Source organism: Brachycentrus maculatus, unplaced genomic scaffold (genome assembly GCF_059751285.1).
Source record: "Brachycentrus maculatus isolate JH-2025_06_01 unplaced genomic scaffold, ASM5975128v1 h1tg000257l, whole genome shotgun sequence".
In the NCBI taxonomy this organism is placed as follows: domain Eukaryota; kingdom Metazoa; phylum Arthropoda; class Insecta; order Trichoptera; family Brachycentridae; genus Brachycentrus; species Brachycentrus maculatus.
Genome location: NW_028281008.1, coordinates 643719 through 667296, shown reverse-complemented (window position 1 = coordinate 667296; position 23578 = coordinate 643719). Strand labels below are relative to the sequence as shown.

At 35.2% G+C, this 23578-nt stretch overlaps 4 protein-coding genes across 5 annotated transcripts in view; 2 read left to right on the top strand and 2 right to left on the bottom strand.

Moving 5' to 3' along the window:
* Nucleotides 1-3444: 3444 nt before the first annotated feature.
* LOC148306033 (uncharacterized) lies at nt 3445-10592 on the bottom strand. Of its 2 annotated transcripts, none has more exons than XM_088265717.1 (7): nt 10290-10592; nt 10130-10212; nt 9638-10041; nt 8108-9231; nt 6991-7177; nt 5790-6014; nt 3445-4159 (listed from the first exon to the last, which is right to left on the bottom strand). In XM_088265717.1, exons 1-7 carry the CDS (start codon nt 10334-10336, stop codon nt 3998-4000), a joined length of 2232 nt encoding a protein of 743 aa, XP_088121843.1. In that variant the 5' UTR covers nt 10337-10592; the 3' UTR covers nt 3445-3997. The 2 variants fall into 2 exon arrangements, with proteins under 2 accessions (XP_088121843.1, XP_088121842.1); XM_088265716.1 differs by having other exon boundaries at nt 10415-10592.
* Nucleotides 10593-12672: 2080 nt separating this feature from the next.
* On the top strand, nt 12673-15966 carry fand (Pre-mRNA-splicing factor SYF1 fand). The gene is made up of 2 exons (XM_088265692.1): nt 12673-12822; nt 13260-15966. Exons 1-2 carry the CDS (start codon nt 12784-12786, stop codon nt 15768-15770), a joined length of 2550 nt encoding a protein of 849 aa, XP_088121818.1. The 5' UTR covers nt 12673-12783; the 3' UTR covers nt 15771-15966.
* A 422-nt stretch (nt 15967-16388) lies between these two features.
* Nucleotides 16389-19482, bottom strand: Fbxo42 (F-box protein 42). Its single transcript, XM_088265693.1, has 4 exons — nt 19259-19482; nt 18387-19183; nt 17490-17960; nt 16389-17006 (listed from the first exon to the last, which is right to left on the bottom strand). The coding sequence occupies exons 1-4, from the start codon at nt 19416-19418 to the stop codon at nt 16524-16526; spliced, it is 1911 nt and encodes a 636-aa protein (XP_088121819.1). The 5' UTR covers nt 19419-19482; the 3' UTR covers nt 16389-16523.
* Nucleotides 19483-19647: 165 nt separating this feature from the next.
* The window catches only part of Miga (mitoguardin), a 149435-nt gene continuing 145504 nt past the window's right edge, over nt 19648-23578 (top strand). The window contains exons 1-3 of the mRNA XM_088265759.1: nt 19648-20047; nt 21151-21310; nt 23168-23350. Of these exons, the coding sequence (XP_088121885.1) occupies nt 19949-20047; nt 21151-21310; nt 23168-23350 (442 nt within the window). The 5' untranslated portion in view covers nt 19648-19948. The remainder of the gene's footprint in view (nt 20048-21150; nt 21311-23167; nt 23351-23578) is intronic.

Here is a 23578-nt window from a genome sequence, read left to right as displayed (position 1 = left end):
CAACATACAAAGGAACAAAAATAACTTCAGTCTCCATACAAAACAAAATATAAAATTCTACAAAATGGATGTATTCTTAGCCTAATATATTTTTTAATACATATATAATTTGCATTAAGATCTAATGCTAACAACAGTAGAATCCACAGATAAAATCTCAATATAAAAGTGAATTATAATATTGTTTAGTCGATCTTACATTTGGACATTTTCTATGGATTTTGGCATAAACCGCTTATATATTGCTTGCGGTTATGTATTACTTATCCACGTCAAAGAACTAGAAAATACGACATGAGTATATTACTGTTTGATTGCCAATAATGTTGATTCCTATAGATAATCTAATGAAGCGGCTATTTTGACATTAAGAATTTAACCGTAAACATCTGAGCATTTACTATAGCGAAAAAGTTTTCTAAAATATATTTTTTTAAATTATAAAAATATAATATTTTTATGCCTCGTAGAATGTGAATACCGTGGCTAATCACTAATTTTGTCGGTACCAGTTTTCCGTGTGATGGTGACTGTACTTACGGTTAATTATCCATCTTGATGTTTCTTGTCGGGGTCTAATCATATTCCACGCATTTAATCATTGTGTTTTCCTCATGATTTATAGACACAATATACTGAGAACTGTTGACATGATATGCTGTGAACTGATGATCTACACAAATTTATTACACCCATTTTGTATTTTCAAATAAATTACACTCGTAACATTTGTATATCCAACTATGAAAACTTCGCTGTTCAAACTATTTATAATCACTATAATAATTATACTTTTATATATGAAAGTGTAGGATATATCCTGTAGGATACTTGATCACCATTGATTTCTGCGAAGCAGCACCAGCAAAGTCTACCTTTCCTTTGATCGTAGTATAAATTGATGATCTGCAAAGTACAACACAGTGGCTCAAATATTAGTGGGATTAAAAAATGAGATAAGTGAAAAAATCTCACGATTATTAATACAAAAACCCCAATATAAATAAACACTGAAAATCATTAAGGATGAGAACTGATAAGCAAACAAGGTCATATGGGAAATACAGAACTTTTCATTATTTCAATGAACACTACAGTTGATAAGAAAATAAACTCAGATTGATGTTTGCATACAGAAGTTTGATAGGCGCCGTGGCGTAGTTGGGTAGACGCTCGACTGCGAAACTAGCATTACGGGTTTGATTCTCGCCAATTGTAAAATGAATTCGAGAAATATTTAGTTTCAATTGGTCTGATTGTTTGTGATATGTCTTTCACATCTACCTTCCCTTTCCTTACTACGCTACCTGCTGACAAACCTTTGAGGGTCATTACTTTTTTTTTATATGTTAAATAAATATCTAAAATAAAAAATCATATAAAAGTCTGTATTATTCTTATTAAATAAAGGAGATATAATAAAATTAAAAAAACTTTTGTTTTAACCGCAAGTCAGAATTGCAAACCTCACACCATATGTTACTGCGGAGTTTATGTACCTTGTTGACATATTTCCTAATGGAAGCGGGAACTTACACACACTGGTTTTAATAGCATTGGTACCAAATTTCCAAATGTGTATGCATAATGATGCGATATGTTGCTAACATCAAATAATTGAATTTTGCAAATAATCTTAAATCATTTATGATTTTTAAAATTCCCTTTCTTAATTGATCTTAGATCATTAAGTAACGGAAATTCAAAACCTTTTTTATGTAGAGTATGTTAAATCCGATATTCCTCTGATATAGTAACCAAACCAATTGGATTTTTTTTTTCATGCTGGCCATTTTCAGAAGAATTATTTTCCACGTTGAGGCTTAATCATTGTGCAGTTATAAAAAATAAACCAAGAGCAGTAAAATATATAAGAAAGCTTTGGAAGAAACCGAGAATATCTACCAAGTATTAATTGTAAACAGCGAAGAACGTGAACTAATTTGTCACATATTGTGTCCACACAAGGAAAACTGACAAATTATTTGACATGATCAAATATCCAATAAATTACAAATTGTCTTTTTGAATTTAAAAAAAATATTGATCTGAAACCTTATCTCAAAATGAAAAATTAATTAATAGCATAACTATTTACAGTATGTTTTTGGTGTGAACAAAAATTTGGACAAACTCGAGATATTATGAATAACTACATTTATGGGTGTGTCCAAATTGTTGTTCACAAATCTGGGTTTCAAAAACTTTCTTCTGCCAACTATAGATGGTTTCCATGAACTCAAACAAAAAGGGTTATGAGATTTATGATATATGTATGAGTTCCCAAAATTTTAGTAGTGTGGTACTCAATCATGGGTAGAGTGTTGACTGTTACACAATTATAAAACAATCACTTAGACTTCCATATTCTTCTTCATCTATTATAGATAGAATGTAAATGTTTCAAGTAATTGGGTTCATTAAATTATCACTTTTTCAAATGTTTTTTTTGTTATTGTTTACTTCTTGAAAAATTAAAATACAGCAACAAAAAATGTTAAAATCATTAGAAAAACAATAAAAAGAATTGTAAAAAATTAGAGTTAAGGTATGTTTCACACCAGCTGTTAGATACTAAAGGATTAATAGTAGCTGATATTCCAAGCTTTGAAGAGGAGTTTCCTGGTTCCAGGTGGATAAGCCAATGCTCCGTGATTGGTCATTAACTTACTACGGACACTGACAGTGTGTTGAGGTTGCGGGTTAGTTAGAAAATTTGCCTACCAACAATTTTTGTTTTGATTTAATATTTATTTTTAAATTTGTCAAGTTTTGATTTTCAATTTTGGAGCAAAATATTATTGCAAATTACAAATCGTATTGAGTTTTTTTTTATTTATGAAAACAGTGATAGGGACAAGAATTTTGTAATATTTTACGAATTATGGCGAATTGTCATTGTTCAATAAAATTAGGTTTTACTGTTCAATTTCAATAGTTAATTTACTCAAAATAAATAAGAAGGTTGGTGGTTAAGTACAAATAATATTAAAATTTATTAAGCGATTTTCGCTTCATGATGAGTAAGGCCGATATCTTCCTCGATCATTTAGGAAAAAAACATGCTAAACTCTCTTTACCATGATAGAATTACTAACATAAGAATTTTCAATAAGAAATTTAATTTAATCAATAAACATATATTTTTAATAATATTAAATCAATACATACACATATATATTACGGCCCGCGGAAATTGAACTGTTATCAAGTGAAATTATAGCAAAACCTACATTTTCATTTCACCCGTCTGTCAACAAACTGTTCCCAACTTCGCATCGAATGTTTATTTTTACCTTTATATAATAAATAAGACAGTTAAAAAAAATCTAGACTAGAGAACCACTAATTAAGATAAAGAAAAGTTCTACGATGTAAAATAAATAGTAACATCCTTCGAGTCATGGGAAAAAACATCAACAAAACATTTTACAAACCATTCCATACACTTAAGATGTCGTTTTATTTTCAAGTCAGATATGTATAACACTACGCAGTGATGGAAAATGTTAAACTAGATATTAGTTTTATAGTAATACATACATCATATTCATATGTAGATATATATTAGGTGTCTCAACTGAGACAAAACACCTATTTTTATATTAAGAAAATATGGAAGCTAAGGAATTCGCAGACTTACTTGTCATATCATCACTTTATTCGCTGTATAACATTTTTCATTCAATAATGGGCAGAATGGTAAATGTCACAGTGTAAAAAGTGATGTCCTAGCCAACCAATTCCAGGTGTAAGCCCTGTAAACGCCTCGACCTCCATATCCCTTTTGTATAAAAAAATACAGCTTCATCTTCATCAGCTGTTAACTTATGTACAGAATATAAATTGGTAACAGTTCAATTGCCGTAGGGTGTGTTTCACTTACAAACTGCATTCGATAATCATGTAACATTTTAATCACAACATCACGATTGTATTAATATGGGTAAATTGTTTTTGCGAATCTTCTTCAAAAGTTTTTTTCACAAATCACATTTTACATGAGAAGTTTTCCGGTTACAATTTCCAAAATCATTTTCCGCCTCAAGTAAGGCATGTCGTTCTGGGAGAAAGTAATACTGGCATCGCGCGAGAAAAACTCGGCAAAGGTGCACGAGAACATCCCACAGTCGCTCCCGTTCATCTGCTGGGGTATGTCCTGCAATGCACAAACATAAACAAACCATTATGTATCCCATCCGTGCTCATTTATTCTATAGACCTTTGTATTGTGGCATTTTATACTACTTAACTTCTATTACATACCACCAAGGGACAATCAAATTCATTTTACCGTAAATTAGTTTCACATTTTAAAATGTGGCAACAGAATCTGTAGTACACACACTATGGGCATGAAAGGTATTTCTACCCGTTTGGTCGATTGGTGCTTAAGGACTGGAAGGGTATTTTTACCTTCTGCGCGGGCCTCATTTCAAAGTCAGAAAAGAAGGAATTACATATTTAATGTTTTTTCATTAATTTTATGTACCAATCTCTATGTTAAGGTGTTAAATATAAACACACATAATTATAAAATTCCGTCACCAGCAATCCGCAGGCGTAAAAAAAACCCGTCCGAGATTTGTAGTAACAGTACCGGGTAATAACAAAATAAACCTATTCAAGTGCTTATTTACAGATGGAATAATTTCCCAAACCTTTCGTCTTTCTCTACCTATTCCTCTCCCTATTCCCCCAACATCACTCCCAACAAGGTATGTCCTTTACTCGCATTGTCTGTCCCCCATTATCACATATTTTACACCTAGATCCGAGAATTTGAAGTGCATGAGTGATCCACAATATGCCTTTGTATGATTAATGGTCAGGTTAACACCGATCCAGTCTGATGCGGTGCCCTATGCACCATCAAATAAGCGTAAGGGTGCAAACAAGGGCCAACAATTGTACTGTGATCAACCAAATTTAAAACGTCTGATACTTTACCGATGGAAGAATACCTCAGGCAAAATACAAAGCTTTTTTTTTAAATTAATGTTTTACTTAGTAAATACCACTATTTCTTAAAATCTACTGTGACACGTGTTTCGATGCATTCCGCATCATTTTCAAATTTTCAAACACCGTGCATCAAAAAATTATGCGGAATGCATCGAAACACGTGTCACAGTAGATTTTAAGAAATAGTGGTATTTACTACGTAAAACATTAATTAAAAATGGATAGATTTTACCACAAAGTGACTGCCGAATCAATTAATGAAAATACAAAGCTGTCTGGCTATAATTAAAAAATAATAGAGAATATCGCTCTTTCCTTTCAACAACATAAAAAATCGTCAATGTTCAGTTGTGCATGTTTTCGGAATGCCCAGAAAATGTACTATATCCCAGCAAAAGCGGCATATTTTTAACTTAATATTTACCCGCTACAGGGCAGAAAGTGTTGTTTTTGCATTTTGAAGAAAAGGTATTGTGTAATTTTTTTTTTAAGTACATATACTAAATATTTTTCAAATGGAGAAAAAACATTCAGGTTTTACCTAAAAAGATCTGTGGCACTTTAAAAAGTTCAATAAGTAGCTTGATAATACATTTTATTATATTTTTAAACTTTAATAATGGTCTCCTGAAAAATCAAGTGTTTTGATATATGACGTTGTTGAAAGGAATGAGCGATATATCAAATCAACAGGTAATTTAGCAACGTTTTTTAGTGAAATATCCAAATCTTTTTTAGGTTTCATAAAAGGTACCAAAGGGACACTGATAAACCATTGGTATCCAAAGACACGCTTTTATAAATAAAACTAAAATGTGCATTACCTTTACACATTCTTTTTCCCAACCAGCTATGTCCATATTTTCTTTCCTCTTGTCTATGCTCTCATCTTGTAAATACTTTAACAACGCGTCGCAGCAATCTATATTCTTCCCTCCCATACTGTCAAAGTACTTGATGGTTTTCTTCCGGAAGTCGATAATACTCATGCACCAGTGGATACCCAGGTGGACTGGTATCAGCATAAGATCGTGCGCAAATATATCAACCTATGTAATAAAAACAAATTTCAAAATCATTTAACAATTTTGGGGATTAGAAAGATATTTTTAATCTAATGGTTAAGCTATAATTAGTCTGTCTTTTCATAAAACCATTATATTGCTCTTTTTTTACAAAATTGCACAAAAATGCAATACTGAACAATGTACACTGTAGATGTGGAACGTTTTCTTGCGCAGAGAAAGGATTTATTGCCTTCAGGTTCTGATTGCTTGCAAAGTTGCATTGCACTTAGCAACATGTTCTCTTTCGAGTGCGAATGATGCAATGACACATCAAAATTTACATTAACTCAAATTAACAGCATACTAACATTTCTTCGCATTTGATTTATTGTTAAAAGATTAACATTTAACAATAAATCAAATGCAAAGAAATTGTATGTAACCCAACTGGGAGTATAGTATGCATTGTTTCGGTGTCACTGAAATTCCCACGTTTTCATTCAGGTATGTACCGCACAAGGATGTCAGCCATATTTCTTGCAGTATGATTGCTATCAAAAAGATTTTTTTCTAAATCAATGAATGCCTTGAAAATTTAGACAGAAATGTTACTTACATTTATTTTAGAGATTATAAACGTTTGAAATTAAGTAACGTAATATGTATTCTTTAGTATATTATTTTATAGGATTTTTTTTTTTTTATTAATAAAAAAAAGTTCCACACAAACCTATTATGTTAAAACGGATTTAAAAAATATATTCATTAAAATAAACTGTGTTGATTTCGGTTAAAACTAATAGTTTAGCTATAATCAGTCTGTATTTTACAAAAAGCCATTAATATGTATCATGTTAATTGATCAATTCATAAGTGTGATGTATCTAAGTGAAAGTTTACAGAGATGTGTTTCAACAATCCGTTTCGAAGGTCTACCAATCTTCTACCAAATTTTAAAAACATATAGTGAGTTGAGTCAAATACAAAATGCAAATATACTATGTTAAATAAATCTTACTTTTCGTGTCCATCTCTTGAGTCCTGAATGGCCGGACTGCATAAGTTTTGGGTAGAAGAAAGTATTCATTCCGTAAACCTTGGGTAAATCTTTGCTATTCTGCGATCTTTCCATTATCAAATTCATGTAGAAATTGATGACTTCATCATTCAGCCAACTGAGTCCAGACAAAGTCTGAATATCTCGTCTGTGGAGGAAATACCAACATGGATGTGAAATTGTTGTTTTCAAATTATGACAAGTCAATCGCTGAAAATGTGGATTAAGATATTACCATTTTTTAAAGCAAAATAAATATATTATTTCGAGAAATAAAAATACTTTGTGTTCTGATCCACTCACATTTGTGTGTGGATGTGAGTGGATCAGAACACAAAGTATTTTTATTTCTCGAAATAATAATATAAGTGCATAATGTGAGTGGATCAGAACACAAAGTATTTTTATTTCTCGAAATAATATATCAAGATGATCCACAAAGTTAATGCTTTCAATATTCAAAACACAAAATTAATATTTTTAAATTTTGTATTACATATGGGAGATGCAGTTATACTCTTTGCAGTGATCAAATTAAAACTACAGTATTTTTTAGTTGGTGGTAAGTGCCATATATGGTTCACGACATTACTGCAATCTGTGGCAATATATTGTGACGAGTACAACACAGCGTCCCTGTTTACACGAGTCACTGGCCAACAAATTCAACAGCAACCTTTCTCAGTTCATAAAACTACCTTATTAATACTACAAAAAAAATACAGTCAATATGTTCGCAGCGAAGACTGCTACAGCAGTTCAATACTTGTCATTCATTCAGAAATGTAAAACTCAAGAATTATATGGCAGGAAAAGATATTATGTCCCTGTATAAAACATGTCTGAATCAATAATATCCCAGACAGTGGTTGTGTTAATGAATCCAAAAATAATTAAGATATCATAATATGTATCCGTACAAGTGACTCCTTTATGAAAATAGTGCCCAGGAACTGTGAGGTATTTGAACTTGTATCTGAAGCAATGCTCGGAGCTGTGCGACGTACAAAGAAAGAGGGTCATCGGTTAGTTGATGATATACTACTACACAAATGTAAAAGTCCAATAATGTAATTACCTGTGTATGCTTATGTTGAATTTCTCAATGAGCACTTGATTGGAAGGATTGGGCCTCAAAGCGTTATTTATAATTTTTTGTTGCTCTTCCGACAACTCTGGCAAAGGAACTTCCGGTACTATTTCCGGTTCATCTGTCAAGTCGTATTTAATGGCGCACGTTTTCTTCCTTATTGACAATTCACGATTGACTTCGCTTTGCGTCGCCGACACGACAATGCAGTCAGATTCTTCCCGCTTTTTTTCAATTTGAATATTCTGATATCTCCTATTGAGTTCTTCCATCCACTTGCTGCTGACAGTGGGCCGCTTCTGGAACGCCTGCAGCAGAGAGTTTGTCGGGAGTATGCGTACGGAAGACGATGTGGAGGTGTCATCGGTGGACACCGCCTGCTCGGGGTCGGAGTCCGAGAGGACAACCGTAACGCCGGGTTCTTCCGTAGAATCGACATCTACAACTCCATTTTGCATTTTTTGACCGACCTCGGAGTCATCGTGCAGATCTTGAGAATTGCTTAAATTTATGGATGATGTCAAGTCTTTGATTCGTTGCTGATTTTCCGACAATTCTTGATAAGAAGTTGGTTTTTTTCTGGAAAAGCCGGAGCTCGATAGTCGTATTAACTCCTCGTACCGCTTTTTGTCATCGAGCCTGACGCACTTCTCGATGAGACTCCTTCTCGTATCGGACAGATGCATCGCGCCCGCCCGCTTCTGAGAGGACCTGATGGGATTGGCACCAGATTTTTGCGATTTCCAAAATGGAGTATTCGAATACAATATCTTCGCCTTGCTCAAAGTAAGAGGAGTTTTAAAACGACCCAAACTCAGCCTCGATTCTTTAGGAGAACCAGATCTCAGGTAAGACCTTCCCGTATCGGATAGTCTGGGTTTACACCGTGTACACGGAGCCTCTTCAATTACATCATCGACATCTTCATCGAGATCGGCATAATCCGTACTATATTTTTTAGAATGGTTGTTAGTGGCAGATTTTGGCCTTTTTAATACGATCAAATCGTAATCCTCCGAATCTGATAAAACAATAACTTCCTGATTAGCCTCCTTAGGAGACACCTTCGACTTAAAGAATTTCCTCTCTCTCGTAACTTTGTTGCTGTTAGCCTGAAAGGAAACGAAAAACATTTTAAAAATCACAACAATAATATCAATTGCATTTGATTCTCTTTTCACGGTTTTGAAATAAGACGGCGCAAGAAAGAAAGAAAGCGATATTTTTATCGAGAGTATTTCCAAAAATACATCAAATTCTATTTTAGATAGTAGTGCTAATGAAGGAATAGTTCCACTATCTGCAAGTACAATGCTATAAGGCTCCAACTAGCAAATCAACTTGGAAGTCATTCTATTACAAATTATAATCTCCCACAAACTGTACAATTCTACTTTGAAAATTATAACAGCAGATTATGAACAATTGTATAGAAAGTATATAATAAAACAACAACTATAAAGTCAAAATGTAAAAATAACTCCACTTAGAAGTTATTTTCACATTTAGACAAAATACCTCTTCATATTCATTTTGTGCAGCGTGAAAGCGTGTGCTACTAGCGGTGGACACATTGAGGAATCTATTCTGATATTCCGCATCTATTTCTGCCCTTTTCTCTAACTCGGCCTTGGACATATGGGATGACAACTTTCCCATTAATCTTGACACTGGAACATCGAAGGATGAAGCGAGTGCTTCTGATCGACCCATTGACTGCGATAATCTTGATCTATTATATGTAATCCCGCTCGTACTAGCTTGCCCGAATGATTTAGAAAATTCGGGGAAGTCATATATTTTTGGAAGTTTTTTATTTGCGGTTGGAGTAGACGTGCTAGCTACATCATCTTCTCTAGTTATCGGAATGTATCTAGTGCGAGGGGCTCTCGCAATTCTCCTTGGCGCCGTCCATTCATCCTCTAAAAAAATAAAGCGTATCAACAACACTAAAGAATCCGGAACAAGAACTACTATTTCATAATATCGATCACTTTTGCATAGACTCACCATCAGACGGCATGACGACTTTTGGAAAATGATTGGTGACAGTTTTGTACTTTTTCATGACAGGAGGATCGTCATCTTGCTCTCTAAAATATTAAACATACGTGTTGAAATGAAATAATATAGGAATGGTTAATTCATTACCGATCACAATTGAACAAACTTCCAAAAACTGCTAGCATTCTTCAATTGAATCCTGAACGTCGGCATCGTCAAATACAGACAGAAAGACAAAATATTGCCGCCATAACAGTGGAACTAGAGTGAAGTTAACAACAGTTAGAATACCTGTTCCTTTTTGTGCAGACGGGAATAATTTCATCATCACGAAGTCCAATAAAACCTCGTAAATATCCTAATATACCCTTCATATTCCCGCTACATTAACTGACTCCTATATGATTTTCGAAGAAACGTCAACAAGGCAAAAAGCTCCAAAGCGTACATTAAAAACCCATAGACAAGTATTAGCTGAGACCGCTAATCATAGACAATACACAATTCGTTTAGAAAGGAGCATACAAGTCGATTCGATTCTGGTTTCGATTTCCGGGGCACAGAGCACGTGGCGGCACGCAGCACATATTTATATTCCTAAGAAAATTAATTGAAATATCTTCCATTCAGCAAAAACGAAAATGACCCCAGCACACCCAGATAATACGCCGACGTTTTCAACTTTCCTCTTTCATAATTCGGAATGCAGGTATCAAACATAAAAACTATGCTCCCAGCACTCGGAAATATTAAGAAATCTTTTTTTTGTATTTCAATATTGTAACTTTATGCCTTCTAAGTGTATTTATTAAGACATTGACTACCTTTCTAAAGGTCTCGGGTTTGATTCTCAAGGGAGGTGAAAATACAGTCGAACTCAGTCATTGCGAGCACGGTTATAGCGAGATCTCGAATATAACGAGGAAACAATGTTTGAAATTTTGGCTTCTGGTTTTCTCCATACTGCATTTTCTCCATACATTTATTCATGGTTATAACGAGCAACTTCTCGGCTATAGTGAGCAAAAAGAGATCGCATTTTTTTGAATGTTGTAAATATTTGGAAGTTTTAAAACATTTTCGACCTTAAGCAATAAAATCCAACCGGGCAATTAGACCGTTGCTGCTGGCATTGGATTACGTTTATGACTCTAAGTACTAAATTGGTGTTAACACCGACAGTAAAAAAAAAGGTTTCACGCATATGGGTTTAAATTGGATGTTGCAAATTGCAAGCTTTATCATGTCTGTATGGACCTAGATTATTCCAATAAATAACTTTTTTGTAGTTTTGAATGTCATGCTTGTTTCGTAGATTTTAACGATAGTTTCCATATTTTGTATGTTCTATGCTAACTATGGACATAGAAATATTACGAGGTGGAGAATTTCAGATCAATCCTAGAGCAGGTCAATAAAAACAAACCCTCGGATTATCAACATTTCTACTAATAATAAAAAGTGTCTCTCAATTCGTGAAAAGGCGGAAATTATTCGTGAAATAGAACATGGCGCGAAAAAATGTTGATAAGAAACGAAAGTTTAAAAAAAGCTTTCATCATTCTCAGTGTCAATATTATATTTTGATTTGCATTTAAAAAGAACATCACGAACTGGAATTTTTTTAACTGTGACCGCTCGAATTTTGATGAAACTCTTACAATGGTTTTGTACTCAAGCAGCACAAGATTTTCCAATTTTTATAGGAAAACTGGATTAACCGAAAAATATGACATGTGTATAGTGGGTGAATTGTATGAATTTTGTTTTAATTGCGACATATTGTGTTATGTGACCATTCCAGATAACATACTTATTGTGATAGGTATGTTTAAAAAAAACCTAATCTCGGATATAACGAGGAACGGTTATAACGAGTAAGCAAATTCAGTCGGTCCCTTCATTCTCGTTATAACCGAGTTCGACTGTAATTAAAAGTTAGTGTTATATTAAATAATTGACATTGGCCATCACAAGGCGAAATAATTGTCACAATATTAATTGTACGTGTTTTTAACAATAAAATACAACTTAGTGGGCTCAAAAAAATCTGTGTTTGATTTAACAATTAATACGTAAATAATTGTTTTTTAACTCAAATATTTTTTTATAAAACACTGGACCTTCATATATTTAACCATCAAAAAAACATGATTTTAATTTGATGCAGTGCCCTGTGCCTCATTTGGTGCAGATAAGGGTCAGTAGTAATAACATTGCTCCCGTCCACACCAAACGTCACACGCTCAATCCAAGGTGCTATTGCAAAAAAATAAAAGTTTTAAAATTACAATATTTATTTCGACTCCCCTTGGGATTGAACCTAGGATTTACAATATGGTATCCAAAATCACTAACAAATCGTTTTCATTCTGATGTACCTATTGCGCACAATAATCCACCCACGCTCACGTTGTACGTGAAATATCCGAGTCCAGAAAATTGACGTCTGCTTCGACGCTTATTGTCTCTGTACTAGCGTATATAGTCTTTGGTACATACTGTCAATATAGAATATCTATATAAATTAGTTAGTCTGTGGAATATCCGACAAAATACAAATTTGACTCAAATGTCAACTATCCTGCCGTGATTCTGCCGGACTTCGATTCACGGATGTAATATTTTTCCTATTACCTTTCCGTGAAAACATCGTTAAAATGCCTTCCCTCGAAGAAAGCGAAATTGATATAGTATTTGTAAGTATTCGATTATCACTAGTTTCCTCTTGACAAACTAACTTTCATACGTTGTAATAACGTTTTGGTTGTTTACGTTATTAATGTATCTCTTAAAACGAGCTAACATAACATCTGCTATTTCAAAATGACAAACCATTTTTAATTGCTTTTTTACGATAATCCTGGTTTCCTCGAATCAGTAATTTTGTTTACCATAGCATTATTTTTGTAATCCTCCTCAACATGCCACTAAACTATTGTATCAATATTTTTCACATGCACATAAAATTTCACTACGCCTTTATATTTTTTTACATTCTGTTTGGTAAAAAATATTATTACATTGTTGATGAATATACTGACGTTTTGACAGATAATAAAAAAATGTTTGCACTACCATGTGTATAACGAAAATGGGTGTATTATAAATTTTGAAATGCTTTTATCATTTTCAGAATGAAGACGATTTGCCATATGAAGAGGAGATATTAAGGAATCCATTTTCAGTTAAGCATTGGCTGAGGTATATAGAACATAAGAAAGGGGCACCCAAGAATGCGATGAATATGATCTACGAGAGGGCCTTGAAAGAACTACCCGGGTCATTCAAACTTTGGTACAATTACCTGAAAGTGAGACGAGCTCAAATGAAGGGAAAGTGCATTATAGATCCCGATTATGACGAACTAAATAATGTATTTGAAAGATCATTAGTTTTTATGTACAAAATGCCCAGAATTTGGATGGATTATTGTGTTTTCCTCACAAATCAATGTCGTATAACCACAACGCGCAAAGCATTCGATCGAGCCCTGAGAGCTTTGCCCATAACTCAGCATCACAGAATATGGCCTCTGTATTTGGAATTTTTACGGAAGCATAATGTTCACGAGACAGCAGTCAGAGTGTTCAGAAGATACCTCAAGTTGTGTCCTGAAAATGCCGAAGAATATATCGAATATTTGATAGCTATCGACCGATTGGATGATGCCGCTGTGAAACTGGCCCAAATTGTCGATAATGAAAACTTTCAATCCAAGCATGGAAAATCAAATCATCAATTATGGAATGAATTATGCGAACTGATTTCTAAAAACCCCGACAAAGTTCACACTCTAAATGTGGATGCTATCATTAGAGGAGGATTGAGGAGGTACACGGACCAGTTGGGTCACCTGTGGAACTCTCTGGCAGATTACTACGTTAGAAGTGGATTGTTCGATAGAGCTAGAGATATTTATGAAGAAGCCATTCAAACAGTCACTACTGTTAGAGACTTTACGCAAGTATTTGATGCATATGCGCAATTTGAGGAATTAAGTTTGAATAAAAGAATGCAAGAAGTAGCTAAAATCCCTACACCTACTGAAGATGAAGAAATAGACTTGGAACTGAGATTATCTCGATTTGAATATTTGATGGAAAGGAGATTACTGCTTCTGAACTCAGTTCTTCTCCGACAGAATCCTCACAATGTTCCCGAATGGCATAAAAGGGTCAAATTGCACGAAGGAAATCCCCATGAAATCATCAATACTTACACGGAAGCAGTCCAAACTGTAGATCCTAAATTGTCTGTGGGAAAACTTTTCACATTATGGGTATCGTTTGCCAAGTTTTACGAAGAAAATGATCAAATTGAAGACGCTAGGCTAGTTTTCGATAAAGCGACACAAGTGGCCTATATTAAGGTGGACGACTTGGCATCTGTGTGGTGTGAATGGGCAGAAATGGAAATACGCCATGAAAATTATGAAGAGGCTCTAAAATTAATGCACAAGGCTACTGTTTTACCTACCAGAAAAGTGGCTTATCACGATGACACAGAAACTGTCCAAATGAGACTTTACAAGTCACTCAAAGTTTGGTCCATGTATGCCGACCTAGAAGAAAGCTTCGGTACTTATAAATCTTGTAAAGCGGTCTACGACCATATCATAGATTTGAAAATAGCTACTCCGCAAATTATAATCAATTATGGACTATTCCTCGAGGAACACAATTATTACGAAGAAGCTTTTAGAGCTTACGAGAAAGGAATAGCTCAGTTCAAGTGGCCAAATGTTTATGATATTTGGAATACCTACTTAACTAAATTTTTAAAACGATACGGAGGCACAAAATTAGAAAGAGCCAGGGATTTGTTTGAACAGTGCCTAGAGAATTGTCCCCCCGAATTTGCCAAGACCTTATATTTACTTTATGCCAAACTAGAAGAGGAACACGGATTAGCGAGGCACGCGATGGCTGTGTATGAGAGAGCAGCCAGCAGTGTCCCGCCGCAAGAAATGTTCGAAATGTTTAACATTTATATTAAAAAAGCTGCAGAAATATATGGAGTTCCAAAAACACGTCAAATTTACGAGAAAGCCATTGAAGTACTACAAGAAGGTCAATCGAGAGAGATGTGCCAAAGGTTTGCAGAGATGGAAACCAAATTGGGCGAAATCGACAGAGCCAGAGCTATTTACGCCCACTGTAGTCAAATGTGCGATCCCAGAGTTACCAATGAATTTTGGCAAACTTGGAAAGAATTTGAAGTAAGACACGGAAATGAGGAAACAATGCGGGAAATGCTGAGAATAAAACGTAGCGTGCAAGCTACGTACAATACACAAGTCAACATGATGTCTGCCCAGATGTTAAGTTCTGCCAGTCAATCGGCAGGTACTGTGGCAGACTTGGCGCCTGGTGCTAAAGATGGCATGCGCATGTTGGAAGCGAAGGCGGCTGAAATGTTAGCTCCGAGTACAGCTCCTAAGGGTGGAAATATTATGTTTGTTAGAGGGGAGACCCAAGGCCAAAACAGAGATGGCACTGATACAACTAGGGTTGTCAATCCAGATGAAATAAATATAGATGATGATGAAGAATCTGATGACAGTGGCGATGAAGTACCCATCGAAAAGCAAACTGTCCCAGCCAAAGTATTTGGCAGTCTCGCGCAGACGAAGGATACTGAATAAAATTTTCATTACACATATTTTGTTACGTGAACTTTTGAATTTTACAGCATCATATGTTTTTGTAGCCGAAGGGCATGTTTTTTTTACATTTCTTTAAAAACTACAATTTTTCATATGTAATCCTAAGACCCATTTATTTTAAGACACTATGTAATTTAAGAACAACCAGAATGTCCAAAATAAATTTAAAATCAAACCATTTTTATTTTAACTTTAACAAAACTTTACGATTAAAAACAAACTATTTAACATTCAATGCGAGGCCTGACTTACTAACCGGGCAGTTCTAAATATTATTTTTTAGAAAGCTGTGTCTACTGTTTTCAAGTTATATTTGTAAAGTGCAAAACATTACCATTTGTTATGGTACAGATTTAAGGAAGATAAATAGTATATGTAATATTTTCCATGCATTTTTTTTAACCATAAACTCTACATATGAATGATATACATATTTATAAATTTATGTTCATCCAATAAATGTATGAAATTAAATATGTATGAAAATATCATATTGCAGCGCTCAATTGGGGTGCCATTTTCAGCTAAGTGGATTCTCGTAACATCCCTTGCAAGGAATCTGACATTCTTTTATTGAGAGAGAAAAAAATGAATTCGAACATTTCCAGAAGTTTATATTTTAATTCGATAGTATCATCAGTGTACATTGTTTCATAAATTAATAAAGCTTTACATATTTTTGACATGCGTAACATTATACACAAATAAAGAAAGATCTAGCTAAAACAATAATTATATGATGTCCCTAGGAGGTGTGATGAAATGTAAAGAATTAGAATATTGAGGAGATGACGTGTGATTATTGATGAGATTCACATCATTATGGACTCCACCGAACATGATAAGTTCGCCGTTTCCTCTGACAAGTGTATACATAATAAACTCTTCCGGCGCCCCTTTTATTTCATCTTCCCGGGGGCACATCCATGAAACAGAAGAGTAATCATTATCATTCAAAACCGAAGATATATCCAAAACATGTATGGCCAAAGTGTTTCTACGTATTGTTTTGGTAACTGAAGCGGCGACCTGGGCATTTTCTTGTCTTTGCCTCAACTCTCGACGCGTTCCTGCCAGGTGCTCCAGGGCGGCTACTCTCCTCGGGTTCATGAGATGGTTGGGAGGTGGAAGGGGTGCATCGCAAGAGAAAGCAGCCATTCTGTATTTATCCAGTTCAACAAATTTACGAACTATTTTGGCCCCACTCATCATGAACTGAAAAACATTTACAGAAATTGTTTCAATTTTTTTAAAGAAAAATTGATTTCAAATTATAATTAGTTTAATATCAATACAATTTGGCTGTATTATTTCAATACTTATCTTCATTTATATACCTCAGAGTAAAAAATCAGTTTTAACAGTCTCATGGATGAAACTAAATTATGCAAGGTTAAAATCAGTTGTAGCAAATAAGTATTTGATAACTAATGGTGTAGTTATCAAAACAAGGTTACTGCCTTGGCTTTATAGCAATGTAACTTTTTTCAATTCTCAATGCGATCTATAGTTTTTTTTTGTTTTCCAAGGACGATCATTCTTTTTATTTCAATTATCTCGTAATCAAATGAGTTCTTCAATAATAAATCAAAATATGTAATAGGATAACTCGACTGCCAATCAAAAGTTTATAAAATCACTCGATTAGTCCCATCATCAATTAAAACAGATAAAGTTCATAGATTTGTATAATTTTACCTTATTTCCTGGAACACCTTTACCGGGTCTTTTAGGGAAAATGCGACTATTTGGGAGTACCTCTTCTTCAGGGCTGCTATCAATTCTATTAACTTTGGCTTCAGTAATTTCATTGTCAACATTTTTGGGAACATCACAATTGACTGTATTTTTATCTTTATTATCATTATTTTCTTTTAATCTAACAGAGCCGTTGTTCCAGTTCATTCCGCTTGGACCGGCTTCTTTTAGGGCTTCATTTTGAGCTTGGTTCCCGCATGGTATTCCGTTAGTGCGTCTGTGTGGCAGGGAACCTCTTTGTCCATTAACATTGTTATCTCTGTCCAAGGGCCTCCTGACATTTTGTTCTACTCTTTGCGATAAAGAATTATTTGCAGCTCTTTGCTCAGCCGTTGCCATTCTAACTGCCGAGGTCACAGGGTGCTTACCACCATTTTGATTACGACTAAGACTAACAATTTTGTCTCCGACCTACAAAAAAATATATGTGATATTAATATGAAAGAATAAATGTATTAATAAATAACTATTGTTTAGTGTGCAATGCGCATTGAACAATAAGTAGCTGCAAAACACCTAGGCCTAGAACGTTCCATAGGTATCCAATTCAAATGGAACTGAATGCATTCATTTCACACATTTAACCCTCATCACAACAGATTTTCGAGTTAAGACTTTTATCAGTTATGTATTAAAATTGGGCAGCAAAAATGAAGGATCACTCAAAATCGTCACATGAAAATTGTAGTGTTAATGAATTAAGTGAAGTAAATACACGTGACAGAAGTATCCACAATTTTGAAGATGAAAACAGCGCCTACTGAAGTGTAACATTATTAATTGAAATATAAGGATAATAAGTAGAAAACATTCATGAATATAAATTGATATACTAACCTTGACAGCGGGATGACACCAGATATTCCCAGCAGACCATTCCTTATTCTTTACAGTCAACTCGAACCATTTCCAAACGGGGCCCTCCATTTTGAGAACCCAAGCATCGCTGTACACACACTTGTTCTGGAGAGCCTGCACTCCGCCCAAGATCATCAAGCTGTCAGCGGTCAGCGAGATCAAAGACTGTCCGTACCTCGGACACGGCTTGGGACCTGCCGTCGGCTGATTAGTCCAAGCGAAGGTTTTGAGATTGAGGGTCCAGACCTCGTTGGAACATTGTAGTCTCGATTGCAAGGTCGGCTTGTACAGCCCGCCAAAAACAATCATGTTGTCATCTTTGATCATAGCCGAATGCCCGGCCATAGGCGGCGGGTTGTTAGTTGAGTTCATAAGATTCCACCGATTTGCCCTAATATTATAAAAGTGAATTTCATTAAACATTGTCCAATCTTGGTAGTGTTGAGAAAGTGACGGATAAGTCCAACCGCCGAATAAAATCAAAGAGTCTTTGTAACAGATCAGAGATGCGTAAGCTTTGGGCGTCGGGTACGCTCCCGTTGTCAAAGGTCTTATCCACTGTCTCTTCGACAGGTCGAAGCGCCACAGATCATTGAAAGCTGTCGAGTTAGTTGTACATCCGCCAAATATAAACATTGAATTCTTATGAACGCAGGCTGCGTGAGAAAAACGCTTCGTGATAGAGGGTGCCATATCTACAGGGGTAATATGTCTCCATCTTATATTGAAATCTGATATAGCTCTATATAAATCATTGGCTGTTTTTCGCATGACATCTGAAAGAAAAAAAAACGCGTTAACTTCCCGAATAATAAATGAAAGTAATTAAATTTCGAAAAGAAATATCTTACTTTTGGATAAAATATACCATCTTTTGGAAACACACATGCAATCCTGTAAATCTTTATAGGGTGGTAAAAATCCGAGAATAAACTCGAGCACTTCATCTGGAAGGTCATCTACGGTGTTTTGAAAAGATTCCAATGGGAAAGAATCATCTTGTGCATCCATAACTATATTTTTTACGTAGACTTCATACCTATTATTTACTATAAAAATATGACTTTTTGAAAAGAGGGAGATAATAAACGTCACTCAGTATTTAGACACGGATGGTAACACTTTATACGGTTATACCATTACTAAAAATATATAATTGCATAAAATAAACACCTACCTATCATTACTGTCATTTTGACAGTTACTCTACAATACTTTACAATCTAATCCTAAGATCTATGCTTTTATTGTGGATTTGGGATACGAGATATCTATGCAAATTCCCTATTTGCCGGGAATATTTAATTTTGTATTTTTAATTGTTGAAATGTGCAATAACAACATAATAATTTTTTAATACACTACAATTTCTATCAGTTTTAACAGTTTGCCAAGTTTTGTGTCGGTGTCTTATTACCTTAGAACCCTTACTTAATTTTGGAATGACAGCTAACCTTCAAAGAACTGTCAGAATCCGATAATTTAATAAATAAGTTTGTTAAAATAATAATAAATACGGTAAATTAATCTAGTAATTTAACATGTCACTAATGGCTCAACTCAGTCCGTTCATTGGTAAAGTTCAGTCATGGCGCCAATTCGTAACATACCGGGATATCAATATAACAACATCGCAAAAGGTTAGTAAATTTTTCAATCAAATAATTATTTTATGAAAAAAATATTATTTGTGAGTCTAGAACCCTTTTTAAATTTTATGTTTATTTTTAGTAATTCAATGTAACATACTTTGTATTTATTTAGTGGTGCTTTGTTTATTTATTCAATATAAAATATCAATCATAAACTTTAGTATGTCATATTGCTCGAGATCCTGTATATTAAGACGAACTTAAATTAATCCGAAACTTGGTAAACATGAAGCAAGCACTAATAATAAGTCTCCACATGGTGCTAACTTCTCTGACAGTCTTGTTACCGATATTAGTCTGTAAATGATGTGTTTAGGTAGCCACACCTTGCCATAAAAATGATATTATTATTATCAGTAAATTAAATTACTTGTCAGTAAGGTCTGTCAGGGGCGTGCCTTCCATATAGGCAGAAAATCAGTGCATCTATCTACCTTACGAAGTAGTACCAGCTTACTTTATACCTACTTCTATTACCTACCCTAGTAAGTAGTGCCTAGCTTACCTTACTATCTACCTGTACTATCACACAATGCAAGTAGCTAACTGGGCCATAGACAAGAGCCAAGAGATCTGGTCCAACAGCTCAGGGATGACACATGCAAAGGAACTGATCACAGGGTACTCGCGGAAATTCACCACAGAAGCTATAAAGCTTAGCAAAAAACAAATAAGGATCCTAACCAGGGCCTTGACAGGACACTGCAGACTGAGGAAACATATGACAAAATTTGGACTTCATGACTCCCCAGTATGCAGATTTTTTATGTAGGATAACGAAACGCCAATCCACATTCCCTACAATCGTGACACACTCACTCACAAACGAAGTCACATCCTTGGAGGACCTCTACTGGACTCCGAGAAGGTGAAGCTCCTACCACCAAGACAGGTCGTGAGTTACATAACTCATGTAGGTCTTGGCAGTGAGCTGTAATACAGAGGGAGGTCACAATAGACCTAATATGGTCGCAGTGACATGAGGGATGCAAGATCCCTTGACCTCAAAAAAAAAATAGCCAGCGTGACTGAGTTAACTTTGTACGGTATTTGCAATCTATTCTAATAGGATGAATAATTTGTATTTCTAGGTTGTAATTTGGAGTGTCGGTGTGATGGGAGTAAGTGTGGTGGTGGTTGGATTCCTCGCAAAGTATCTCGCTCGCCGCCGCACCCCCAACCTGCCCAACCCTCAACTCCGGAAGATTCTCAGCAAACGCCTTCGGGCGTCGGGAATTCGAAGTCCCAATGGTAAACTAACCTGAAATAATTATTTCTTTTGTTAAAAAGAAACATAACATATTTTTATTTGTATTCAATATAATATTTAAACAAATATTTTAATTCCATATTATTTTTTGACATCTCATCAAAGAAGAATATGGAAGTCTGGGCATTCACGGGGCTGGCGACCGTCATGGGCTGGTTTAAGTGATCACTTTACACACATGTATCATTCACCAATTCTACCCATTATTGACAACCACACTACTCAAAATGGTACTATTTGGACACACTCAAAATGTTGTAAATTTTAATTCCACAGTATTTTCAACTAACCCTAAACTGCTTGTGTTTGAAAATAGGAATCGAGTTGTGACAGAATGGGGTTGAATCTACAACCTATACTAACTCCGGGACTACAGCCCAACTCATTATAGTAATACTAACAGATTACGTTTCGTAATTGATTGTAATCTGATATTTTGAAGAGACAAGTTTGCATGGAAATTACAGCACCTAAACATTTATAATGTACTTGAAAATTCTATTTGATTATCTTAAAGTGAAATCTTTGATCCACATACCCGTGTTTGTGTGTTATATCTTAGATTTTCTCGTATCTTAGATTTTATCTGTTCAGAGGTCTACAGAGAACACACAAGCCATGTTTAATTTAATTACTATTCCTGACCAATAATAAGAAATGCCAGGATCAGGGAAATATGTGAAATCGAAGATGTCGTTAGGTGGGGAAGGCAACATGCGCATGTGAGGAGAATGGAACCATCCAGACTACCCCACATCGCACTGTACGGCCAACCCCATGGGAGAAGACTCCCGGGAATACCACCAAAGAGACGGGTCGATAGCTGGGAGTCGACATCGCAGGAGGCTAATCCCTCTTAAAAACAGGACTCAAGGCCTACAACAAGATGAAGAAGAAGATGACTATTTTTGACCATTATATGCTATTTATTATTTAAAATAAATATATTCTACACAAAAAAAATGTATTTTCGTCCTCTGTATATGTATCTGTTCCTGTTTTAATTGCATTATGGGTTGCATGCAGGTCTTGTAAATTTTCATATTACTGTCAGTCAACACATTTCAGACGGGTATTTTTTACGCCTGCGGACCGCTGGCCACGGGATTTGATCACGTACATATAGTTAAGACCTTAATAAAGAGATTGGTATATAATATTCAAATAAAAACATTGGATAATTTCTTCTTTACTGACTTCGAAATGGACCGACGCGAAAGGTTAAAATACCCTTCCCGTCTTTCACCATCAATCGACCGAATGGGTAGAAATACCTTTCCCGTCTGAAGTGTGTTAATTGTATAACAAATTGCTTTTTTGAAACATTTAAACATTTGATTCTTTCTTCGATTGATATGGCAATTACATTATGGTTGATTTTATCCATTTTTCACTTAGCTTTGTAATTAACAATTACCCTTTACTTACTTAATACTTAAGCTTTCTTCTTATAGCGGACGCAGAGAACCCGAACATGTAGTTAACCAGGCAATAGAAATGGATCTTCCTCGAAAGTTATCTAGAGGAAGACCAAGGAATTCATGGGTGAAGCAGAAAAATAATATAATTCGAAGGAATGGCCTAGGTGACGTTATCCAGGACAGAAAGACATATAACCTGAGCACGAGGAGAGCTGACCCCAGCAGTCTACAGGACAATAAGCTGGGATGTAGCCAGGAAGAAGACTTTAGCCTTATTCTTGTGTCCAGTATTGAACGAAGGCCTCCTATTTTAGACTTCCACAATTCTCTATTGGACGCGACTCTTTACCAGGCCCGCTACTTTCCTAATTACTCTTGAATTATTTATAAAAATATTTTAACATGTTTGTCTTGCAGATATGATTTCAGTATCGGGCAGTTCCGGGCGAGCTTCCCGCAGTCCTCGCCGGCCGGCCTCCTCAGTGGGCCTCAGCGAGCGACTCTCCTTGGCCTCCGGGTCCCTCGCAGGAACAGGGGCTGCAGCCTCCGCCGCCGCCGGAGACACCCCCGCCCTGACCCCGCAGCAGCTCGGCGTGATGGGTGAGTCAAATATTTAACTTCTCATCTTTTTGCAAGCATTAAAAAAATTTCTTTGACTTAGGGATCAACATCTAGAAATTAACTCACGTTATGATATTTGCGGTAGTTGGGTACAGCTAAGTGGTAGTTAAAAAGTAGGAGAAATCCTTGCATTATATATTTTACTAAGTAGTTAGAGCTAGAGGTTTTTACATCGATTTAGAATCTTCTATACAAAATAAACATAGA